At 38.5% G+C, this 23,305-nt stretch overlaps 1 protein-coding gene and 1 non-coding gene across 2 annotated transcripts in view; both read right to left on the minus strand.

Annotated features, from left to right (window-relative positions):
- The window catches only part of CCDC158 (coiled-coil domain containing 158), an 82,634-nt gene that overhangs the window by 39,813 nt on the left and 19,516 nt on the right, over positions 1 to 23,305 (minus strand). The window contains exons 11-16 of the mRNA XM_041757854.1: positions 19,724 to 19,913; positions 17,589 to 17,741; positions 14,943 to 15,055; positions 12,931 to 13,089; positions 11,462 to 11,554; positions 10,550 to 10,675 (exon numbers count right to left, since the gene is read on the minus strand). Coding sequence (XP_041613788.1) covers positions 10,550 to 10,675; positions 11,462 to 11,554; positions 12,931 to 13,089; positions 14,943 to 15,055; positions 17,589 to 17,741; positions 19,724 to 19,913 — 834 coding nt within the window. The remainder of the gene's footprint in view (positions 1 to 10,549; positions 10,676 to 11,461; positions 11,555 to 12,930; positions 13,090 to 14,942; positions 15,056 to 17,588; positions 17,742 to 19,723; positions 19,914 to 23,305) is intronic.
- Positions 16,595 to 16,700, minus strand: LOC121494015. The gene has a single exon (XR_005988662.1). It is a non-coding gene; the product is annotated as a U6 spliceosomal RNA (small nuclear RNA).

A 23,305-nucleotide genomic window follows, 5' to 3' on the forward strand; every position in this document is an offset into this window, starting at 1 on the left:
TGTTTTATTTGATAGAATGTTTTATTATTTGTTGCATGATAGCTTGTTCTGTGTACACATCTAAAGTGTGTGAGAGAAATCCTTTTCCACTTTTAGTCATTTCGCAGCCCATGCCTTTCATTTAAATGCACAGGTGGGATAACTGGCAGGTCACTAGTGATCCTGCTGCTATACTGTTAACTACTGAAATAGATTTTTATGTGTTATTTTTGGAATATGTTTCATTTCTTTGGAGATGGGGATGAATACTGGTTGCAGGGGATTAGTGGTTCCATAAATATGTATCTTCAGAGCAGACAAAGCCTCAATTTTACATTGCACATACGTTTTTCCTGGAGCTTTAAAGTATAAATAAATAAATAAATAAATAAATAAATAAATAAATAAAGTATAAAAAGTTAAAACTAAAATTTTCCAAAGTCTTTAACATTTTAACTAAAAAGAATTAAAACATTTTATGATGACTAAAACTTTATAATTATACATAAATTCATATCCATGAAGAAACAATACACAGCAAATTATTTTCATCCTGGTAGAATATTAACTATACCACTAATCTGCCATTGGCATTTGAAGTGATGCTTATTTTTGCTATCGCACCATTTCCTTTGTAATGGAAAGCACTGAACATAAGACAAATAATTTACTTTAATAATTATTATTCATGGGCTGGAAGATGGCAGTGGAGTAGGAAGATTCTAGGCTCACCTCATCCCACAAATACAACTAGATAACTATCAAATCATTCCAAATACCCTAGTAATGACACGAAGAGTGCCAGAACAATCTCCATAACTAAAGATAGAAGAGGTTACATTGAAAAGGGCAGAGAATACAGAGATGTGGTTTAGGAGACAAATGGATCCTGGCCAGTGTAGTAGAGAGGGAGCCATGGTCATGGAAAAGGGTGAGAGACAGACTGACACAAAAGGGAGTGCACAGGGAAAATGAATCCCCATAGCAATTGGCTTGGAAAACCAAAGAGGTGGAGTTTTGTGACTTCTAGCAACTAATGGGGCTTAAAGTCTGGTGTTTTAAAGGTCAGTGGGCTTAGATGGGATAGAGCCCAGAGGGCACTGCACTGCTCTTGGACAGAAAGTGAACAAACCACCTGTGGACACACAGAGTGGAAACTGTGGTCTGAAGAGCACCTGGGGCACATGGTGGGGATGTTATTTACTCATCTTGGAGTGTGTCCCAGAGACAGCATTCACAGAGAGATTGCTCTGGGAACAAAGGAACTGGCTGGTGCCATTTCCCTGCCCTCCCCCTCAGCATAAGCACAGGGCCACCTGTGGGAACCAGCTCAGAGCCAACACTTGCTACCTAACTTGCTTATACCAAGCCCCACTACCCTTCCCTCCACACTGCAGTGTAACTACCCCACCCCTCCTAGTCATGCTTGCCTCAATCCCAGTGTAGCAGGCAGCTTCCCCCAGAAGACCAGACTAAAACACTACTCACACAGTGCCTCCCACCTTGGGAGTTTTGTGAAGCCTTGGTTCCAGTGGTAGTGGCAATAGGTCTTCATTTCACAAATAGACCAGACCACACCTAGTTAAAACATGCCACCATTCAGGCCAGGGACCAAACATTGTCCACAACAGGGAAAGAGAACCTCTTCAGACCACTGGTCTGACAGATAAAAGTGTCCAGGACAAAACAGTAGAGCACATGCAGCAAACAGTGAAGATGCTCTGGGAAGCCAGATCTGGGGAAGTGGGGACACCACAAGGCAGGGCACTACAGGACCTCTTCTTCATAAGGCCATTACCCTCAAGAAAATGAGACATAGCTGACTTTTGTAACATGCAGAAATAGGTACAGAGACTTAGACAAAATGAGAAGACAGACAAATGTATCCCAAATGAAAGAACAGGACAAGACTGTGTCCAAAGATCTAATAAGCAAAACAGATATGTCACATGCCTAATGGAGTATTTAAAGCAATGACCATAAGGATACTCACTGGACTTGAGACAAGAGTGGAAGACCTGAGTGAGAAGCTTAACCCAAAGATAAGGAATAACATAGCAGAGATAAAGACTATAATAAACAAAATGAGAAACACTCTTAATGGAATGAACAGCAAGATGGAAGAAGCAGAGGAAAAAATAAGTGACCTAGAAGACAGAGTAATGGAAAGTAATCAAGCTGAACAAAAGAGAGAAAAAAGAATTATGTAAAATGAGAATAGACTTAAAGGAACTCAGTGACTGCATTAAATGTAGTAACATTCATTATAGGAGTCCCAGAAGAAAGAGACAGAGAAAAGGGGATAGAAAATTTACTTGAAGAAATAATAGCTGAAAACGTCCTTATTCTTGGGAAAGAAATAGATATCCAGAACCAGGAGGCACAGAGAACTCTCATAAAAATTAACAAAATCAGATGCACACCAAGACATACTGTAATTAAACTGGCAATAGTAATAAAAGAAAAAAATCTTAAAAGCAACAAAAGTAGTCCTTAACTCACAAGGGATAACCCATAAAACTAGCTGGACATTTCTTTTTTTTTTTTTAATTTTTTTTTTATTTATGATAGTCACAGAGAGAGAGAGAGAGAGAGAGAGAGAGGCAGAGAGAGAAGCAGGCTCCATGCACCGGGAGCCCGACATGGGATTCGATCCCGGGTCTCCAGGATTGCGCCCTGGGCCAAAGGCAGGCGCCAACCCGCTGCGCCACCCAGGGATCCCTAGCTGGACATTTCTTAACAGAAACTTGGCATGCCAGAAGAGATTAGCATGATATATTCAAAGTACTGAATGGGAAAAATGTGGAGCCAAGAATACTCTATCCAACAAGGCTATCACTCAGACTAGAGGAGAGATAAAGAGTTTCCCAGATACACAAAAACTAAGAAAGGAGATCATGACCATAAACCAACCTTGCAAGAAATATTAAAGGGGACTCTGAGTAGGAAGGAGAGACTAAAAGTAATAATATAAAGGTAAGAAACACAAAAGCAGTAATTACAGAATATTTCTGTAAAAAAACCATTCACAGGACTCACAAAATAAAAGGATATAAAAGGGCAGCCCCAGTGGCTCAGTGGTTTAGTGAGATCCTGGAGACCCAGGATCGAGTCCCACATCGGGTTCCCTGCATGGAGCCTGCTTCTCCCACTGCCTGTGTCTCTACCTCTGTGTGTGTGTGTGTGTGTGTGTGTGTGTGTGTCTGTCATGAATAAATAAATCAAATCTTAAAAAAATTAAAAGGATATAAAATATAACAACATACATCTAAAATGTGGGAAGGAGAGGAATAAAGAATGGGTTCAAACTTAAATGACCATCAACTTAATATAGACTGCTGTACGCAGAAGAGGTTATATACAAACCTAATGGGAACCATATATCAAAAAAACACTAATAGATATACAAAGAATAAAGAGAAATGAATCCAATAAATCACCAAAGTAAATCAGCAAACCATGAAAGACAAGAAAGCATTAGAGAAAATCTTCAGAAACAACCAAAAAACAAATAATAAAATGATAATAAATACATATACAGACTAAATGGTCCAATCAAAAAACAAGGTGACAGATTAGATTAAAAAAACAAGACTCATCTATATTCTGCCTACAAGTGATTCATTTTAGACCTAAAGACACCTGCAGATTGAAAAGTGAGGGTATGGAGAAATACCTATTGTGTAAATGGATGTCAAACGAAAGCTGGAGTAGCAATACTTATTACCAGCAAAACAGACTTTATTTATTTATCTATTTTTTTATTTGAGAGAGAGAGAGAGAGAGGAAAAAGCATGAGTGGGAGGGGAGGGGCAGAGGGAGAAGAAAAGAGAGAATCCTAAGCAGGCTCCATGTCCAGCATGGAGTCCAACGTGGGGCCCAATCCCACCACCCTGAGATCATGATCCAAAATGAAATCAAAAGTCAGACACTCAACTGACTGAGCCACCAAGGTACCCTGGAGAAAATGGACTTTAAAACAAAGATGATGACAAGAGAGAAAGAAGGACACTATATAATAATAAAGGGGACAATCCAACAAGAAGGTTTAACAATTATAAATATTTATGCATCAACCTAGGAGCAGCCAAATACATAAAACAGTTAATAACAACATAAAGGAACTAGTCAATAATAATACAATAATAATAGGGGACTCCACTTACATCAAGAGACAAACTATTTAAAGAGAACATCAACAAGGAAACAATGTCTTTGAATGACACACTGGAACAGATGGATTTAACAGATATATTCAGAACATTCCATCCTAAAACAGCAGAATACATATTCTTTTCAAGTGTACATGGAACATTCTTCAGAATAGATTACAAAATAGGCCTCAAAATAAGTCTCAACAAATTCAAGAAGATCGAAGTCCTACTATGCATCTTTTCTGACTACAATGCTATGAAACTAGAAGTCAACCACAAGAAAAATTTGGAATGACTACAAACACATGGAAGTTAAATAACATGCTATTAAATAATGAATGGGTCAACCAGGAAATTAAAGAAGAAATAAAGTAAGTACATGGAAACAAAATGACAATGAAGACACACGGTCCAAAAACTGGAATGCAGCAAAAGTAGTTCTAAGAGGGAAGTGTATAGCAATACAGGCTTAACTCAGGAAGCAAGAAAAATCTCAAACAACTTAAAATTACAGCTAAAGGAGCTATAGAAAGGACAAACCAAACCTCAAGCCAGAAGGAAGGAAGAAGGGGATCCCTGGGTGACTCAGTGGTTTAGCGCCTGCCTTTGGCCCAGGGCGCGATCCTGGAGTCCCGGGATCGAGTCCCACATCGGGCTCCCGGCGTGGAGCCTGCTTCTCCCTCCTCCTGTATCTCTGCCTCTCTCTCTCTCTCTCTATCATGAATAAATAAATAAATAAATCTTAAAAAAAAAAAAAAAGAAGGAAGGAAGAAATAAATATTAGAGTAGAAATAAATGATATAGAAACTAAAAAGGCAATAAAATAGATCAATGAAACCAGGAGCTGGTTCTTTGGGGAAAAAAGTGATTAAAGTTGATAAACCTCTAGCCAGACTTACCAAGAAAAAAAAATAAAGGACTCAAATAAATAAAATCACAAATGAGAGAAGAGAAATAACAACCAACACCATAGAAATACAAACAATTACAAGAGAATATTATGAAAAACTATATGTCAACAAATTGGACAACATAAAAGAAATGGATAAATTGCTAGAAATATATAATCTACCAAAACTGTAATAGGAAGAAAGAGAAAATATGAACAAACTGATAATCAGCAAGGACACTGAATCAATAATCAAAAAACTCCCAACAAACAAAAGTCCAGGACCAGATGCTTCAAAGGTGAATTCTACCAAACATTTAAAAAAGAATTAATCTGTTCTTCCCCAAATATCCCAAAAAATAAAAAAGGAAAACTTCCAAATTCATTCTGAGGCCAGCATTACCCTGATACCAAAGCCAGATAAAGATATCACTAAAAAAGAGAACTACAGATCAATATCCCCAGGGAACATAGATGCAAAAATCCTCAACAAAATACTAGCAAACCAAATCCAGTAATACATTTAAAAAAAATCATTCACCATGATCAACTGGGATTTATTCCTGGGTTGCAAGAGTGGTTCAACATTTGCAAATCAATAAATACATATATCACATCAATCAGAGAATGGGTAAGAACCATATAATCATTTCAAAAAACGTAGAAAAAGCATTTGACAAAGTACAATATTCATTCATGATAAAAATCCTCTATAAAGTAGGTTTAGAGGGGAACATACCTCAACATAATAAAGGCTGTAGATGAAAGATCCAGAGCTAACATCATCCTTAACGGGGAAAAACTGGTTGCTTTTCCTCTGTGGTCAGGAACAAGACAAGATGTCTACTCTCCCCACTTTTATTCAACATAGTATTGGAAGTCCTAGACACAACAATCAGACAGCAAAAATAAATAAAAGGCCTCCAAATCAATAAGAAAGAAGTACATCTTTCAGTATTTGCAGATATACTATATATAGAAAACCTGAAAGACTCCACCAAAAGATTACTAGAAGTTATAAACGAATTCAGTAAATTTTCAGGATACAAAATCAATGCCCAGAAATCTGTTGCTTTTCTAAACACCAATAATGAAGCAGCAGAAAATGAAGTTAAGACAATCCCATTTACAGTTGCACCAAAAATAATGATGTCTAGGAATAAACCTAACCAAAGAGGTGAAAGACTTTTTGCTCTGAAAACAATAAAATACTGATGAAAGAAACTGAAGACAACACAAAGAAATAGAAAGAAATTCCATGGTCATGACTGGAAGAACAAATATTGTTAAAATGTCTGTAACTACCCAAAGCAATCCATGCATCTTATGCAATCCCTATCCAAATACCAACAGCAGGGCAGCCCCAGTGGCGCAGCGGTTTAGCGCCACCTGCAGCCCAGGGCATGATAGACCCTGAATCGAGTCCCACGTCAGGCTCTCTGCAAGGAGCCTGCTTCTCCCTCTGCCTGTGTCTCTGCCTCTCCCTCTCTCTCTCTCACTCTCTCAACTAACCTTTGACAAAGCAAGAAAGTAGAAAAAAGTGTATCATACAGGTTAATAGGAAGCAATAAAAAATCGCAAAAAAACATCATCTTAATTACAGCTAAAGGAGCTATATAAAGGACAAACCAAACTCAAGCCAGAAGGAAGGAAAGAAGGGGATCTGGTAGATACTCAGTGGTTTAGCGCCTGCCTTTGGCCCAGGGCGCGATCCTGGAGTCCCGGGATCGAGTCCCACATCGGGCTCCCGGCGTGGAGCCTGCTTCTCCCTCCTCCTGTATCTCTGCCTCTCTCTCTCTCTCTCTATCATGAATAAATAAATAAATAAATCTTAAAAAAAAAAAAAAAAGAAGGAAGGAAGAAATAAATATTAGAGTAGAAATAAATGATATAGAAACTAAAAAGGCAATAAAATAGATCAATGAAACCAGGAGCTGGTTCTTTGGGGAAAAAAGTGATTAAAGTTGATAAACCTCTAGCCAGACTTACCAAGAAAAAAAAATAAAGGACTCAAATAAATAAAATCACAAATGAGAGAAGAGAAATAACAACCAACACCATAGAAATACAAACAATTACAAGAGAATATTATGAAAAACTATATGTCAACAAATTGGACAACATAAAAGAAATGGATAAATTGCTAGAAATATATAATCTACCAAAACTGTAATAGGAAGAAAGAGAAAATATGAACAAACTGATAATCAGCAAGGACACTGAATCAATAATCAAAAAACTCCCAACAAACAAAAGTCCAGGACCAGATGCTTCAAAGGTGAATTCTACCAAACATTTAAAAAAGAATTAATCTGTTCTTCCCCAAATATCCCAAAAAATAAAAAAGGAAAACTTCCAAATTCATTCTGAGGCCAGCATTACCCTGATACCAAAGCCAGATAAAGATATCACTAAAAAAGAGAACTACAGATCAATATCCCCAGGGAACATAGATGCAAAAATCCTCAACAAAATACTAGCAAACCAAATCCAGTAATACATTTAAAAAAAATCATTCACCATGATCAACTGGGATTTATTCCTGGGTTGCAAGAGTGGTTCAACATTTGCAAATCAATAAATACATATATCACATCAATCAGAGAATGGGTAAGAACCATATAATCATTTCAAAAAACGTAGAAAAAGCATTTGACAAAGTACAATATTCATTCATGATAAAAATCCTCTATAAAGTAGGTTTAGAGGGGAACATACCTCAACATAATAAAGGCTGTAGATGAAAGATCCAGAGCTAACATCATCCTTAACGGGGAAAAACTGGTTGCTTTTCCTCTGTGGTCAGGAACAAGACAAGATGTCTACTCTCCCCACTTTTATTCAACATAGTATTGGAAGTCCTAGACACAACAATCAGACAGCAAAAATAAATAAAAGGCCTCCAAATCAATAAGAAAGAAGTACATCTTTCAGTATTTGCAGATATACTATATATAGAAAACCTGAAAGACTCCACCAAAAGATTACTAGAAGTTATAAACGAATTCAGTAAATTTTCAGGATACAAAATCAATGCCCAGAAATCTGTTGCTTTTCTAAACACCAATAATGAAGCAGCAGAAAATGAAGTTAAGACAATCCCATTTACAGTTGCACCAAAAATAATGATGTCTAGGAATAAACCTAACCAAAGAGGTGAAAGACTTTTTGCTCTGAAAACAATAAAATACTGATGAAAGAAACTGAAGACAACACAAAGAAATAGAAAGAAATTCCATGGTCATGACTGGAAGAACAAATATTGTTAAAATGTCTGTAACTACCCAAAGCAATCCATGCATCTTATGCAATCCCTATCCAAATACCAACAGCAGGGCAGCCCCAGTGGCGCAGCGGTTTAGCGCCACCTGCAGCCCAGGGCATGATAGACCCTGAATCGAGTCCCACGTCAGGCTCTCTGCAAGGAGCCTGCTTCTCCCTCTGCCTGTGTCTCTGCCTCTCCCTCTCTCTCTCTCACTCTCTCAACTAACCTTTGACAAAGCAAGAAAGAATATACAGTAGAAAAAGTCTATTCAACGAATGGTGTTGGGAAAACTGGACAACAATATACAAAAGAAAGAAACTGGATTTATACCCTACACAAAAATAAACTCAAAATGGATTAAAGACCTAAATGTGAAACCTGAAACCATAAAAGTCATAAAAGAGAACAGAGGCAGTAACTTCTTTAACATCTGAGAAAGCAACTTTTTTCTAGATACGTCTCCTGAGGCAAGGGAGACAAAAGCAAAAATAAACTATTGGAGCTAGGGGATCCCTGGATGGCTCAGTGGTTTAGCGCCTGCCTTTGGCCCAGGGCAGGATAGTGGAGTCCCTGGATCAAGTCCCATGTCGGGCTCCCAGCAGGGAGCCTGCTTCTCCCTCCTCCGGTGTCTCTGCCTCTCTCTGTCGCTCTATGTCTATCATAAATAAATAAATAAATCTTAAAAAAAAAAACTATTGGGGCTATATCAAAATAAGGAGCTTCTGCACAGTGAAGGAAACAATCAACCAAACTTAAAAGGCAATCTATGAAATGAGAGAAGACACTTGCAAGGGACATATCTAATAAAGGGTCAGCGTCCAAAATACATAAAGAACTTATACAACTCAACAGCCAAAAAAAAAAAAAAAAAAAAATCCAGTAAAAAAATGAGAAGATATGCACAGCTATTTCTCCAAAGAAGACATCCAATAGCCAACAGACACATGAAAAGATGGCCAACATCACTCATCATCAGGAAAATGTAAATCAAAGCTACAATGAGATATCACCTCATACCTGTCAGAATGGCTAAATCAATCAAAAACACAAGAAACAACAGATGTTGGTGAGGATATAGAGAAAAAGGAACACCTGTGTACTGTTGGTAGGAATGCAAAGTGGTGCAGTCACTGTGAAAAACAGTTTGAAGGTTCCTCAAAAAGTAAAAAATAGAACTATCTCATGATCCAGCAATTGCACTGTTAGGCATTTACCTAAAAGAATACAAGAGCCCGGGCAGCCTGGCTGGTTGGTGGTGGTTTAGCGCCACCTTCAGCCCAGCGTGTAGTCCTGGAGACCTGGGATTGAGTCCCAGGTCGGGCTTCCTGCATGGAGCCTGCTTCTCCCTCTGCCTTGTGTCTCTGCCTCTCTCTCTCTGTGTCTCTCATGAATAAATAAATAAAATCTTTAAAAAAAAAAAAAAGAATACAAGAGCCCTAATTCAAAGAGATACATAAACCCGATGTTCATAGTAGCATTATTTATAACATCCAGGAAATAGAAGCAGTCCAAGTGTCCATGGACTGATGTATGGATAAAGAAGATGTGGTATACATACACACAATGGTGTATTAGCCACAAAAGGAATGAAATCTTGCTATTTGCAATAATATGGATGGAAGTGGAGAGTATAATGCTAAGTGAAATAAGTCAGAGAAAGACAAATACCATATGATTTTACTCATATATGGACTTTAAGAAAGAAAATAAATGAGCAAAGGGGGGGAAAAAAGAGAAAGAGACAAATCAGGAAACAGACCCTAATTAAAGAGAACTGATGGTTACCAGAGGGGAGGTGAGTGGGGGGGATGGGTGATACAGATGATAGGAATTTAGGAAGGCACTTGTCTGACGAGCACTTGTCTGATGTATGGAAGTGTTACATCACTATATTGTATACCTGAAATTAATAGGACACTGTATGTTAGCAAACTGGAATTAAAATGAAAACTTAAACAATTTCGTTAACATTAATCACACTAAATATTTCATCTATCTTCCCCAGAGGAAACACCAAATAGTGTAGTAAACATTTTCACTCATCTGGTCTGTATTAATCTAAAATCTAGTAATTGAAAATGTCATAACTATAGATGTATTTTTTAATGAAATTCTTCTCAATTTAAAATTATTTACTGCTTCTCCCTCTGCTTAGGTCTCTGCTTCTCTCTCTCTCTCTCATGAATAAATAAATCTTTTTAAAAATAAAATTATTTACATACTAGGTCATTTGCATCACAAATAATGAGACTAGTCGCTTACATGAGACAGGAAGCTGGCTGTGGACTGGGATGATGGTACATTAGAATGAGAACGGGCAGCTGAGGATGGCTGTAGAAGGCGTGGCTTCACAGAAGTATTTGAGGTGTATCCAGGGCCCTGAAGTTCCTAGAAAGCAATACAGAGGTGAGCAAAATAATAGTCAACCTACACCTAGAATTGCAAAATCAAAATGTATTTTGCAAACATAATTTCAATCTTAGATATTTAACATCTACGAAGTCATAAACCAAAGTATCAAGCAAATGCTTCTGAGTTACTCTTTGAAAACTAAGCATATGCTTAAGAAGATGCCTTCACACTGCTAACTGAAAAAAGCATGAGATGTGAAAACACCTCGATGGTATGCTAGTAAGCTGGTTTCTAATTTTTACTAAAGACTCCATAGTAGTTCTGGCATATAACTTGGAAAGATCCTCTACAACTATTATTAGGACTTTAATGTATGCCTGCAACTTTAGAATAGAGACATATATTTCAATAGAAAGTGTACTGTTTTTAAAGGACACATGTTTCTGTCATGCAGATTAAATCATTTTTGCTATTCTCCAAACAAGCTAAACATACTCTCACATTGGGCCTTTGCACTTTCTTGAACTCCTTCTGTATGGAAAAGTCTTCTTTCTGGTATCCTCAAGGCATACCTGAAGAAGGTGTTTGCCTCTCTTAATCTAAACTTAACACAGAGTACAGTGCTTCATTTGTTATCACAGGAAAGGAGAGGTATAGAATGTAATGATATTTATTCAGATTTTATAATTGCTAATATCAGATAATGTTGAAAGTACACTTGAATGTATCCAAGGCACATGAAGAAAATATGTAAGTATATCAAAGAATGGCATTATTTTTTTGCTTAAATTATTTATATTGAAAAAAAAAAAAAGACCTCACTTTTACATCCAAAGTGTGTTGAAGTTTTAGACGCACAGATTCTTGTTCCTGACGCTGTATGATATCTTGACATTCTGCAAACTGCAAAGATGCCTACAATCAAGCAATCACATGTGGTTTATCCTCCACTCTCTCTAATTTTATTTTATTAATCTATAAATACAGAGTTGCCACCTCTTCAAAGGAACTTCCCCCACTCTCAACACACTAACTTACATTTATCTATTTATTTCAGTAAACTTAGAACTGGAGGTCATGGCTTTATTCTCTGTGTCCCCAGTATCTACACAGCATTTAGTTTGTGAGGGGCATTCAAAAGGATGAAGAGATTAAGGATGAAATGACCAAATAGTTTTAGCAATATAAAAAAATGTACAGAGGGCAGCCCTGGTGGCACAGTGCTTTGGTGCCACCTGCGGCCTGGGGTGTGATCCTGGAGACCCGGGATCGAGTCCCACATCGGGCTCCCTGCATGGAGCCTGCTTCTCCCTCTGCCTGTGTCTTTGCCTCTCTCTCTCTGTGTCTATGAATAAATAAATAAAATCTTTAAAAATAAAAATAAATGTACAGAGAAATAGCCACAACTCAAATTCTTTAATTTTTTAAATTTTTATTTATTTATTTTTTTCACAACTCACATTCCTATCACGTTTTAAAATCAAAGTTGGCATAGGAGGGATCACAGGTCATTTTACCTAACCATAAAAGCTCTAATTTCTTAAGAATCAAGGACCAGGGGATCCCTGGGTGGCGCAGCGGTTTGGCGCCTGCCTTTGGCCCAGGGCGCGATCCTGGAGACCCAGGATCGAATCCCACATCGGGCTCCCGCTGCATGGAGCCTGCCTCCCTCTGCCTGTGTCTCTGCCTCTCTCTCTCTCTCTGTGTGTGACTATCATAAATAAATAAATAAATAAAAATTTAAAAAAAAAAAAGAATCAAGGACCAGTCTGGGTACATGTTTAGACTTCCAGGGTTCTCAGTGACAAGAAAGATTCATTCCTCTATGATAAATGGCAATTACAAATACAGTGTCATTAATCCTTCTCACTCCTTAAGCTGTTTTCTGCCTCCATTTTCTGGACCACAACAAATGTCAGACATTTAGCATCAAGTTGCCATTTACTGATATTAACAACAGTATTCTACTTAGTGTTCAAGTCATTCTGTGGCAGTAGGTCAGACTGCAGATAGATTTATTCAGTAAACTAAGGACATCAGGAGCATCTTACATCTTATACCTTACTGCTCCTGTGACTGTGTTAGCCTGAAAAAGAGAATTTTGTAAAATGTATGCATACTATACTTTAACACTTAGAAGAGCCTTCTCCATAGGATATGGTTTTTCCTTATACTAGGTGATTGTGATATAATAGAGATTTGGCTCCTATCAACATGAGCTTTTATTCAGGACAAGGCTACTTAATAGCTATTTAGTTGATAATTATTTTACACATTTAGTTAATAACTACCTTATCAAGAGCAACTTCCATATTAGCAACCTTTTCTTTCAAACGGCGTTCCTGTGATCTCAGGACTTCTAGTTCTCCAGCCATCTTATTTTTTTCTGTTGCAACAGTACTCAATTCCTGGCTTAATTTAGTCTTCTCTTCTTTTAGAAAATGCTTTTCCTATAATTATAGAGGAAAAAATGTATCAGAAATAATATAGTGATGTAGATGCTCTGATGTGATGGAGATATGAAACATATAAATATCTGAACTACAGTTAATTCATATGCCATTTAATTGCTTATGAGTTGTAGCTGGGAGCCATTAGAATTGTTACCATGTACTCTCTTATTCTTATCACTACTGGCATTATTACCTCTTTCTTGGCTTATTAAATCTTTGATAAAACCTATAAAATATGTAAAATATGTATTAATTTCACAAGTTGTTTCCCTTCTGTTTGAAGGGAGTGTCTGTGGGTTTTAAATACCTTCCTGTGGGTGGGGGCAGACACCTGTGATGACAGCAGGTAGTGACCTCTTATGCTCTAAGTTTTCTCAGGGAGGATGAGGATAAGTACTCCTTTAGGTCCAAATGGGCAAATAATGGAAGAAGAAAAGAAACAAATTTACGATAAGAGAAAAGGAGGAAAGAACCCAAAAAAAGGAAGTAAGTCAGTCCATATGATGAGGGCTCTGCATAAACACATACATCTGTACATATTTGGGACTGTTTAGCCTCACTCTAAAAAGTACGTCAGCAGCTCCTTTTGGGCATGGGAAAGCAATTAACTTGAGCTGCTGTCTTCTATGCATGTTCTTTACTTCCTCACCTCCATTACAGTAAGTTCTCACATAACTTCTTTTGAAAATGTTGATTTATTTCAAAGTGACTGATGTATCTGGGAATGTCTGAGCATAACACTGATTTCACACTTATTACGCAGTTTCATTTATGAGAAATACTAAATCACACAAAACTGTGCCGAGCTGAACAGAGCTGTGTAGGAATATACAAAAAGCATACATGCACACTCCTCAAACACCCATTTACTACTACCTCAGTTTACCTTGAGTGATGAGTCACATCCATATACATCTGGTGTTACAGAAAACTCCCCTTATACCCTCCCATCATACCTCACAAGCCACAACCCTCTAATGCACACTTCCACAAGCAAATTTCAGGGCTTCTTCAAGATAAAGGCCCATGTTTATTGTATTACTTATGTATTTTTCTCCTCATTTAACCTGTAAAACTATATTCATTACCATATTCATTTGGTTTCTATTTTTTGTATGTCATTGATGAAATCTGTTAGTGTGGTACTCCTTTTTTTAAGATTTTATTTATTTATTTATGAGACAGAGAGAGAGGCAGAGACACAGGCAGAGGGAGAAGCAGGTTCTCTGTGGGGAGCCCGATGCAGGACTTGATCCCAGGACCCGGGATCACGACCCAAGACAAAGGCAGATGCTCAACCACTGAGCCACTTAAGCCTCCCTGTTAGTGTAGTACTCCTCATTCCATTGTTCTCATCACTCTGTGGCTTTTACTGCACTGTTTGGCAGACCATAGAGATTTTAAGAATACACATCACATAAAATCATTCCCTATCTCTACCAAGAATGCTCTTTTGCCCATTTTCTGCATTTAAAATACCAGCTCGGGGATCCCTGGGTGGCGCAGTGGTTCAGCGCCTGCCTTTGGCCCAGGGTGCGATCCTGGAGACCCGGGATCGAATCCCACATCGGGCTCCCAGTGCATGGAGCCTGCTTCTCCCTCTGCCTATGTCTCTGCCTCTCTCTCTCTCTCTCTGTGACTATCATAAATAAATAATAAAAAAAATATTAAAAAAAAATACCAGCTCTTTCAAGATCCTACTCAAATGTTCCTTCAGGCTCATTCTCTTAGTCAGAAATAACCTCATTTCTCAGCTATACTTTGTAATGCTGCTATGTCTTATCCTGCCTGTAGTATATTAAAGAGTGAACATTATATTGACTCCTTCCACTCTGAGGACAGGGACTCACCTTATTTGCATTTGTCATTGCCTCTTCCAAAAACTGTATCTTGCTCTGAAGGGCATCTATTTGACCTCTTTTAGCTGTGATTTGCTTTTGCATTCCCATTGCCACTTTCATAGCTGGGGGGAAAAAGGAAATAAACTGCCTTAGTATTTAAGGTTTCTATATTTTGAAAAGCTACTATAAATTGATGGCTAAACACTGTGAGAAGGTGACAAGATTCTCTAAGGCACTTGGACAGTTTCAAGAAAGTGATCACAGAGAAAGATCTTCAGATTTCACAATATTGGAATATAACAATTTTCAGAGATTTTGAGCTGAGAATGATGTTTTGTGATTTCCTTGCTATTGGTATTAATTTCATTGACCATCGTAGTTTACCATCTCCAATGTTATAGAATATTGACTAACTTCATACTTATCCATATAACGAATAGTCATATAATGAATAATGTATGTATTTTTTAAGTATTTTTACTAAAATAATTTTCCAGAAATTCATATTTAAAATGCCACAGACAACTATTATTTATTTGTTCATATGGTATCCTATAAAAATGTCTTAAGTTATTATATAAGGTATCTATTATTAAGTGATCTTTTTACAGATTCCAGTGATGTCACAAAGCATTCACATTCAATTTTCATTCCTATGGTCATTGCATGTGTTTGGAACTCACTATTTCAACAGTCATATTGGCAGTATAAGCATGTATGGAATTGCTTTAATAAAACTAGTGATGGGATGAGAATGTTCAAGGCAGGTAGGAGGCACTGAATACTTCAAACATGGCAGGTCATTGAAAAGATCTATGAAGCTCATCCTTGTTTGGAGATTCAAAACCAGAGACCCTGGGAACGCCTGGGTGGCTCAGCAGTTAAGCTTTGGCTCAGGGCGTGATCTGGGGTCCTGGGATAAAGTCCCACATCGGGCTCCCCGTGGGGAGTCTGCTTCTCCCTCTGCCTGTGTTTCTGCCTCTGTGTCTCTCATGAATAAACAAAAATCTTAAAAAAAAAAAAAAAATCAGAGACCCAATGTTGTTTCCCACAGTTAGCTGAGAAAAGAGGTTTGAAAATGTGATTGCTTTGAGTAAGGTCCAAATGGAGCTTAGAGGTTAAAGAGAAACTGTATCCATCTCTAGAAACAAACTATTGGAGAGGATGAAAGGTCTGACTTCTTTCTAACAAGATATAGAAAGCTTGTTAGAAAGCTAAACAAACTGTCAAAACAGGGTTGGTTTGACAGAACGCACTGCTTTACTAACAGAGCCACAGTCTGACATTTGCTCACCACTCACCTCATTCAATGAAGAATTCTGGTCTTATTAAATGGTTCAATAAATAAATAAATGAATGAATAAGTGGTTCATGGCTGGCCTTGAAAGCTTATTTTCTTAAATCTCTTATTTTAAGATAATTTTGAACAATAAAAATAAGCATTTGAATGTAAACACAGGTTTACCCAGTTAATTTAATCACTGTAATGTGACTGAGGCTGTGGTGGAAATGCCTCAGGACACTGAGAAAAGGCCTCTCCCCGGGGGGGAGGGGAGGGTATGATCCCAAATGGGCCTCCTAAGTGACTTCTCCAAACCCTACCATTTTCTTGGTGTTAGCCAGCAAAGAAAAAGCTGAACCTCCAAAAACTGCACAAAATACAGAATGCTTCAAGAATCTATGTGCATGTGTCGCCTTTTGGCAGGGGCTATGATAATCTTCTCTGCATTGTTCCAATTTTAGTATATGTGTTGCTGAAACGAGCACAGAAATAAATCTTGTCACATTAAAAAATAATTGAGAAATTTAAAAACATAGATTTACTTAGATTAATATTTATTCTTATAGTCAGCTAACATATTTGTATATGTTTATGTATATATATATATATATATATATGTATATACCACCAATATGAATTATACAAAACAGCAGAATTAATATGGACATCAAGGGACAAAGGGAACAGGTCTAAGTGGTAACAAGAAACCACTCATTCTGGCAATTCAATTCCCACAGCTCCATCACATTTTTATCCCAGAGAGGGAATCAGGAACTGACAATGAACCACAGATTTTTATTTTATGTTGATAATGAACATGTGAAAAATAAGAGGTTAAATGAAAATTATTGGTAACTTGTATTTTTTTTATCAATACTTCCTTAAGAATAATTAATTGGCACTTATAGACATTGAGATCTGTTAGAAATTCCTGAAACAGCCACAGGAAAAGATTCAGATGGACAGCCCGGGTGGCTCAGCGGTTTAGCGCCACCTTCAGTCCAGGTCGTGATCCTGGAGACCCAGGATCAAGTCTCATGTCAGGCTTCCTGCATGAAGCCTGCTTCTCCCTCTCTCTGCCTGCGTCTCTGCCTCTCTCTCTGTCTCTGTGTGTCTCAATAAATAAAATCTTAAAAAAAAAAAGGGGGGGAAAGATTCAGATACTTTAGGGATTACATTAAGCACATGGCATTTTCCCTTAAAAACCCTGAGTAGATTGACTATCTAACACTCATCATTGGTGCCTATCACTGTGTATCTCTCACATCATGGGGCACTTGTAAGAGGTGGCAGGTGATGTATCTAGGTTTGCGTTTTAGTAAGTCTAGACCAATGGCATTAAAAACAGAAGAATAAAATCCAGTAAAGCATACCATGACCATCGGATCCTTCCATTGACTTTAAAGTATTTCTTGTTTGTTCAAGTTCAGACTGTGCAGATTTTAACTGCATTTTCAGTTTATTTGTAGTAGCTTCCATTTCTTCAGTTTTGTTTCGAAAATTCCTTTTTAAGACTTCATAGTCCTCTGTCACCATGTGATAATAATAGATGGTTACTTTGGTCTATCCCACTGTATGAAGTGTATTTTATTTGTAATTAATGATCACAAAATTTTAGAGCTGGGAGAGACTTCATTTAGCTACATCTTCATTTGTTTCAGAAATGAGATGTACAGTCACATTTCCTGAGTGGAACCTCCTTCTTTACTTCCTTACTATTCACTGCTTTTTTTTTTCCAGCCAGTATAATTGGCTTATATCAACTGCATCTTCAATTTTCTTGGATGGTCATATCCACAATAGATCTCACCACCATCTATCTGTAGGTAGGTGAATCTCCATGACATGGTAAGTAACCCGAGGTTACTGTGTGTTCTGTCTTTTTAGCTCTAGTTATTACTGAAATACTTGGCATGCACTCGTCATTCTATACAAGAACACACACACCTATTCAACTTTCAATATATTTATATATGATAGATTCATATATAAAGGGAACAAACAGAGCCAAGCCCTCCTTGTACTGAGACATTTCCACATGCATATCCCAGCGTCCCCCATACCACCTGTCTCATACTGGCTATATCTCACCTCTGGCCCTCAAGCCTGCTCCCCGAATGGTTTTCCTATCTCAGTTATAGGTGACCATCATTCTACCGATCCCACGGATTTAAAACGTGCAGGCCACACACAATCCCTCGAATCATGAAACACTGTTGTTCAGTTGCAAAAATACTCCTATTAATTCTTCATTCTCACTGCCACTGCCTTGGTTCCAGTTTCATAGCTCCCTGGGAGGAGGGCAAGAGCCCCTTTAACTGGCTGGACTGGGCCCTAGTCTTGCTTTTCTCCATTTACCTGCTGCTGTCCTTTCAAAATGCAAATTTGATGACAATAATCTCCTACTTAATGTCTTTTGCTAGCTCCACACTGTCTGGCTCTGCCTATCTACTCTAACTAATTTCTTAGCCCTTGGGCCTTTGTACCTTTACTCAAATACTTCTGAGGTCACATTGTTACTTCATTCCTTATGCTTTTGCCCATGACGTTCTCTCTGTCTGGGTTGCCCTTCTACCCTTCTACCTGCTAAATCCCTTTTCTTCCTTCAAATTTAGCAGAGGAGCTCTAAATCCTATAGGAGACTGATTCTCTACACTCTTCTCCATCTGCACCCAGCACATCATGCCTCACCCACTGTCCTGTAACTGATTCTATAGAAGTCTGGCTCCCAAGTAGGTGGGATCCTCACTGTTGTGGTGCTAGGGTCTATCTCGGTATCTGGCCGAATAAATGCTCAGGAATCATTGATTCTGTGTGTGTGTGTGTGTGTGTGTGTGCGCGCGCGCACGCGCGCACACGCGCGCATGCAGTAAATGATACCTGAACCACACTAATCGTGAACTATAAGTGTTTTCTTTTTTTTTTTTAAGTGTTTTGTTTCTAAATTTAAGATCTTGATTGATTTTTCAAGAAATCTATGCAGTCTGTGTATACACATTGCTTCACTATGAAACTTCTAATCAAACTATTTAACTCAAAGGACTCAAGGTTTCCACTTCTCTCACCCTTTTCTTGAAAACTTAGTAAAGAGGGGTGCCTAGGGGCTCAGCCAGTTAAACATCTGACTCTTGGTTTCAGCTCAGGTCATGATCTCAGGGTCATGAGATTGAGCCTGATAGTGGGCTCTTGCTCAGCGGGGAGTCCACCTGAGGTTTCTTTCTCCCTCTGCCCCTCCCCCCACTCACACAAGCTCATGCTCTCTAAATAAATAAATCTTTAAAAAAAAACAAGTAAGTAAAGAATTTCATGGACTCTGAGGGTTGACTAAAGTTAACAGTTAATGAGTGTAAGATTTGTAAGCAGAAGCATCAGGATTTCAGCGCAGCATAATTATCCCTGTTTACAATGTGGGATGAGCACCCATTCTTTTGCAATAGTCCTAGCATCCACGCTGGATTCACTGGCAGTGCTCCTAGTTGTCAGCAGGATTTGAACTAAAGTAACATACCTGTAAGACCGTTTAGCTCACCCCTACTGGTTTTCACCTCATTTAATAACTGATCTCTCTCCTGTTTGATGTCCTTTACTGCACGGAGGCGTTCAGACCCTGCATTCACCAGCTTCACCTTTTCCAGCTCCAAGTCACTTACTCGGGCCTCAAGCTCCCGTATCTTTGCATCTTTTTTATCTTTTAAAATCTAAATAGGGATAAATATAAGGACAGAGTAAGAAGTAAAAAAAAAAAAAAAATGTACACGTACCTATTGTTGACATTCTATTAGTATCCTATCTATATTTACTATCTTTTCATTATTTCCTAGAATATTAAATTTCTATTTTATTATCAAGCCTCAACAGTAAATAGGAAAGCAAAAGGCCTTCTATTGATATTGAAAGGCCTTTATTTTAACCTTAGATGTCAATTTCCAAAAAAAAGAAAAAAAAAAGATGTCAATTTCCAGTATTGTTTGCAATAATTCATTATCCCTACTCCTACTATTTTGCATTCCAAAGAGAAAGGTAGTGAGCACCTACTCTATGCCAGGCACTATTTTACATATTGGGACAGAGCAGCAGGACAGAGACAAGTGAGGCCCCAGGTAGGCACCTCTCTGAGTTCTGTGTTCTAGCTGCCTCACTAACCTTACCCAGTCCCAGTTATGAATAGCAGGAAATAAAACAATGGCCTTGTCCCCAGGGAGCTTACATTTCAGTGAGAAGAGATAGACAATAACAAATATTTAATCGGTAATAATAAATTACTAAAAAAAAAAAAAAAGTGGGGAGTAGAGAATGAATGCAAAGGAGAGGCTGTGCATGTAAGAGATAACCGGGTATGTAGAAAAGAACCCAATTGCTATTCTTTTTTTTTTTTTTAAGATTTTATTTATTTATTCATGAGCGTCACAGAGAGAGGCAGAGACAGGCAGAGGGAGAAGCAGGCTGTCTGCGTGGAGCCTGATATGGGACGCGATCCCAGGACCCTGGGATCACCACACCCTGAACTAAAGGCAGATGCTCAAACACTGAGCCACCCAGGTGTCCCCAAATTGCTATTCTTATTAAAGCTGGAAACAAGGTTGGCCGTTGGCTGGTATCTAGGAACTTGGGTTTGGGAGGGTTCCCATCACTCTGAGGAGAGTCTCACTGTGCCTAAATCAGTTCTGCAGACAATGATTTATGCAGAGCACCTGCTTGTCTTCTGGAAGACTGGAATACTTGCCAGACAATGGGGTCTGTGTGACCAGTCCCTACTATAAAAACCTGGGGATTGAGTCTCAAATGAGCTTCCCTGATTGGCAACATTTGACATGTACTGTCACAACTCATTGCTGGGGCAGTTAAGTACATCCTGCATGACTCTGCAGGAGAGGACTTTTGGAAGCCTATGCCAAGCTGCCTCCACATACCTTTTCCCTTTGATGATTCTACTTTACGTTATTTCACTGTGATAAATTGTACCTGTAAGCACAACTATATGCTGAGTCCTAGCAAATGGGTGAACCGGGGTTGGGAGGTAGTCTTGGGGACCCTGACCCTCTGATGAGCAGAAACCTCAAAGAGGGAGGTGAAGGACCAAGTCATATGGACCAAGCCAGGCTCAGGGGCAGCTCTAGGGACAGGTAATGTGTTCAGGAAACAGTAAGGCCATCAGAATGGCTGGTGGAGGAGACCAGAATATGCTACCTCTCTGCCATAAGGATTACTTTGAGCTGATTATTTTGAGAAATGGCAGACACAGGAGAAGGTCTGAAAACAGATAAGTTGCCCTTTAAGGGATATTTATATTTATGAAGGAAGTCTCCATTTATAAAGGTGTCTCCCTTTCTGAAGCAGGAGAGGAAGAATAACTTTAAATTACAAAAGAATCTTATCAATGGGGAAGGCATGGCTTAAATCTGCAAAACAAACCTCATTCCTGTTTTCCATTGTTTTCCTGGTTGCCTTCCTATGACCTGCCTCTCCCACATCCTTCTTTTAGCTAAAGATGGTATTTAAGTCTGAATTCTAAGCCACCTCTCTGAGTTACTCTATTGAGTAACTTCTGTTTACTCTTCTCTTTGTCTGTCTTGGTTACAGGGGCTCAACCAAGAATTGAGAAAGCCAGAGGGAGAAGGATTTCTCCTGCCCTACACTCGAGTGGACTGAGCATGCGGAGGAAGTAGTCAGAGATGAAGTCACAGAGGGAGCCATGGGCAAGACTGGCCTTAGAGGCAATGTAAGGATAGGAGAGTTCATTCTGAGTGACATAAGACACTGGACAGTTATAAACATGGGAATGGTACAATGTTAACACTTTCAAATATAATTCTGGCTCCTGTGAGAAGCATAAAGAGTGGCAGGGGTGGAGGTAGGAGTGTTCTTGCAGTGGCTGCATTCTCACCATCAGTGCATGAATGTTCTTTAAGTAGGCTCCATACCCAGCGTGGAGCCCAATGCAGGGCCTGAACTCATGACATTGAGATCAAGACTTGAGGTCAATCTAGAATTGGACACTTAACTGACTCAGCCACCCAGAAACCCTGAGTGTTCCTTTTTCTCCATATCCTTGCCAACACCTGTTGAAAAAAATCCCAGTCTTTTAAATTGGGTTAACAATGCACATGCCCAACTTTTGCCATCATGCACTGTTTGTGGGAATGCAAATTGGTGCAGCCACTGTGGAAAAGAGTACAGAATTCTGTTCCACCTGGGTGGCCCAGTGGTTGAGTGTCTGCTTTCAGCTCAGAGGTGATCCCAGGTCTGGGGATCGAGTCCCACATCATGTTTGCTGCAGGGAGCCTGCTTCTCCCCTCCCTCTGCCTGTGTCTCTGCCTCTCTGTGTGTCTCTCATGAATGAATAAGTAAAATCTAAAAAAAAAAAAAAAAGTTAAAAATAGAACTACTCTGTGATCCAGCAATTGCACTACTAGGCATTTCCCCAAAGAATACAAATATACTAATTCAAAGGAATACATGCACCCTGATGTTTATTTATAGCAGCATTATCTACAACAGTCAAATTATGGAAATAGCCCAAGCATCCACTGACTGATAAATGGATAAAGATGTGGTCTCTATATACAACGGAATATTACTCAACCATCAGAAAGGACGAATACCCACCATTTACATTGATATAGTTGGAACTGAAGGATATTATGCTGAGTGAAATAAGTCAATCGGAGAAAGACAATTATCATATGGTCTCGCTCATATGTGGAATATAAGAAATAGTGGAAGGAATCATAAGGGAAGGGAGGAAACGGATCTGGAAAATAAAAGGTTACAGAAGGGAAGGTGGGTGGGGGGTTGGGGTACTGGGTGACAGGCATTAAGGAGGGCACATGATGAGATAAACACTGGCTGTTATATGTTGGCCAACTGAACTTAAAATTTTTTTAAAAAGAAGATGTGGTATATATATATAAACATGAAATATTACTTGGCCATCAAAAAGAATAAAATCTTGCCATTTGCCCTGACATGAATAGAGCTAGAGAGTATTATGCCAAGTAAAATAAGTCAGTCAGAGAAAGACAAATACTATATGATTTCACTCATCTATGTAATTTAAGAAACAAAACAAATGAGCAAAGGGGAAAAGAGA

This window comes from Vulpes lagopus, chromosome 6, assembly GCF_018345385.1.
Source record: "Vulpes lagopus strain Blue_001 chromosome 6, ASM1834538v1, whole genome shotgun sequence".
Taxonomy (NCBI): Eukaryota; Metazoa; Chordata; class Mammalia; order Carnivora; family Canidae; genus Vulpes; species Vulpes lagopus.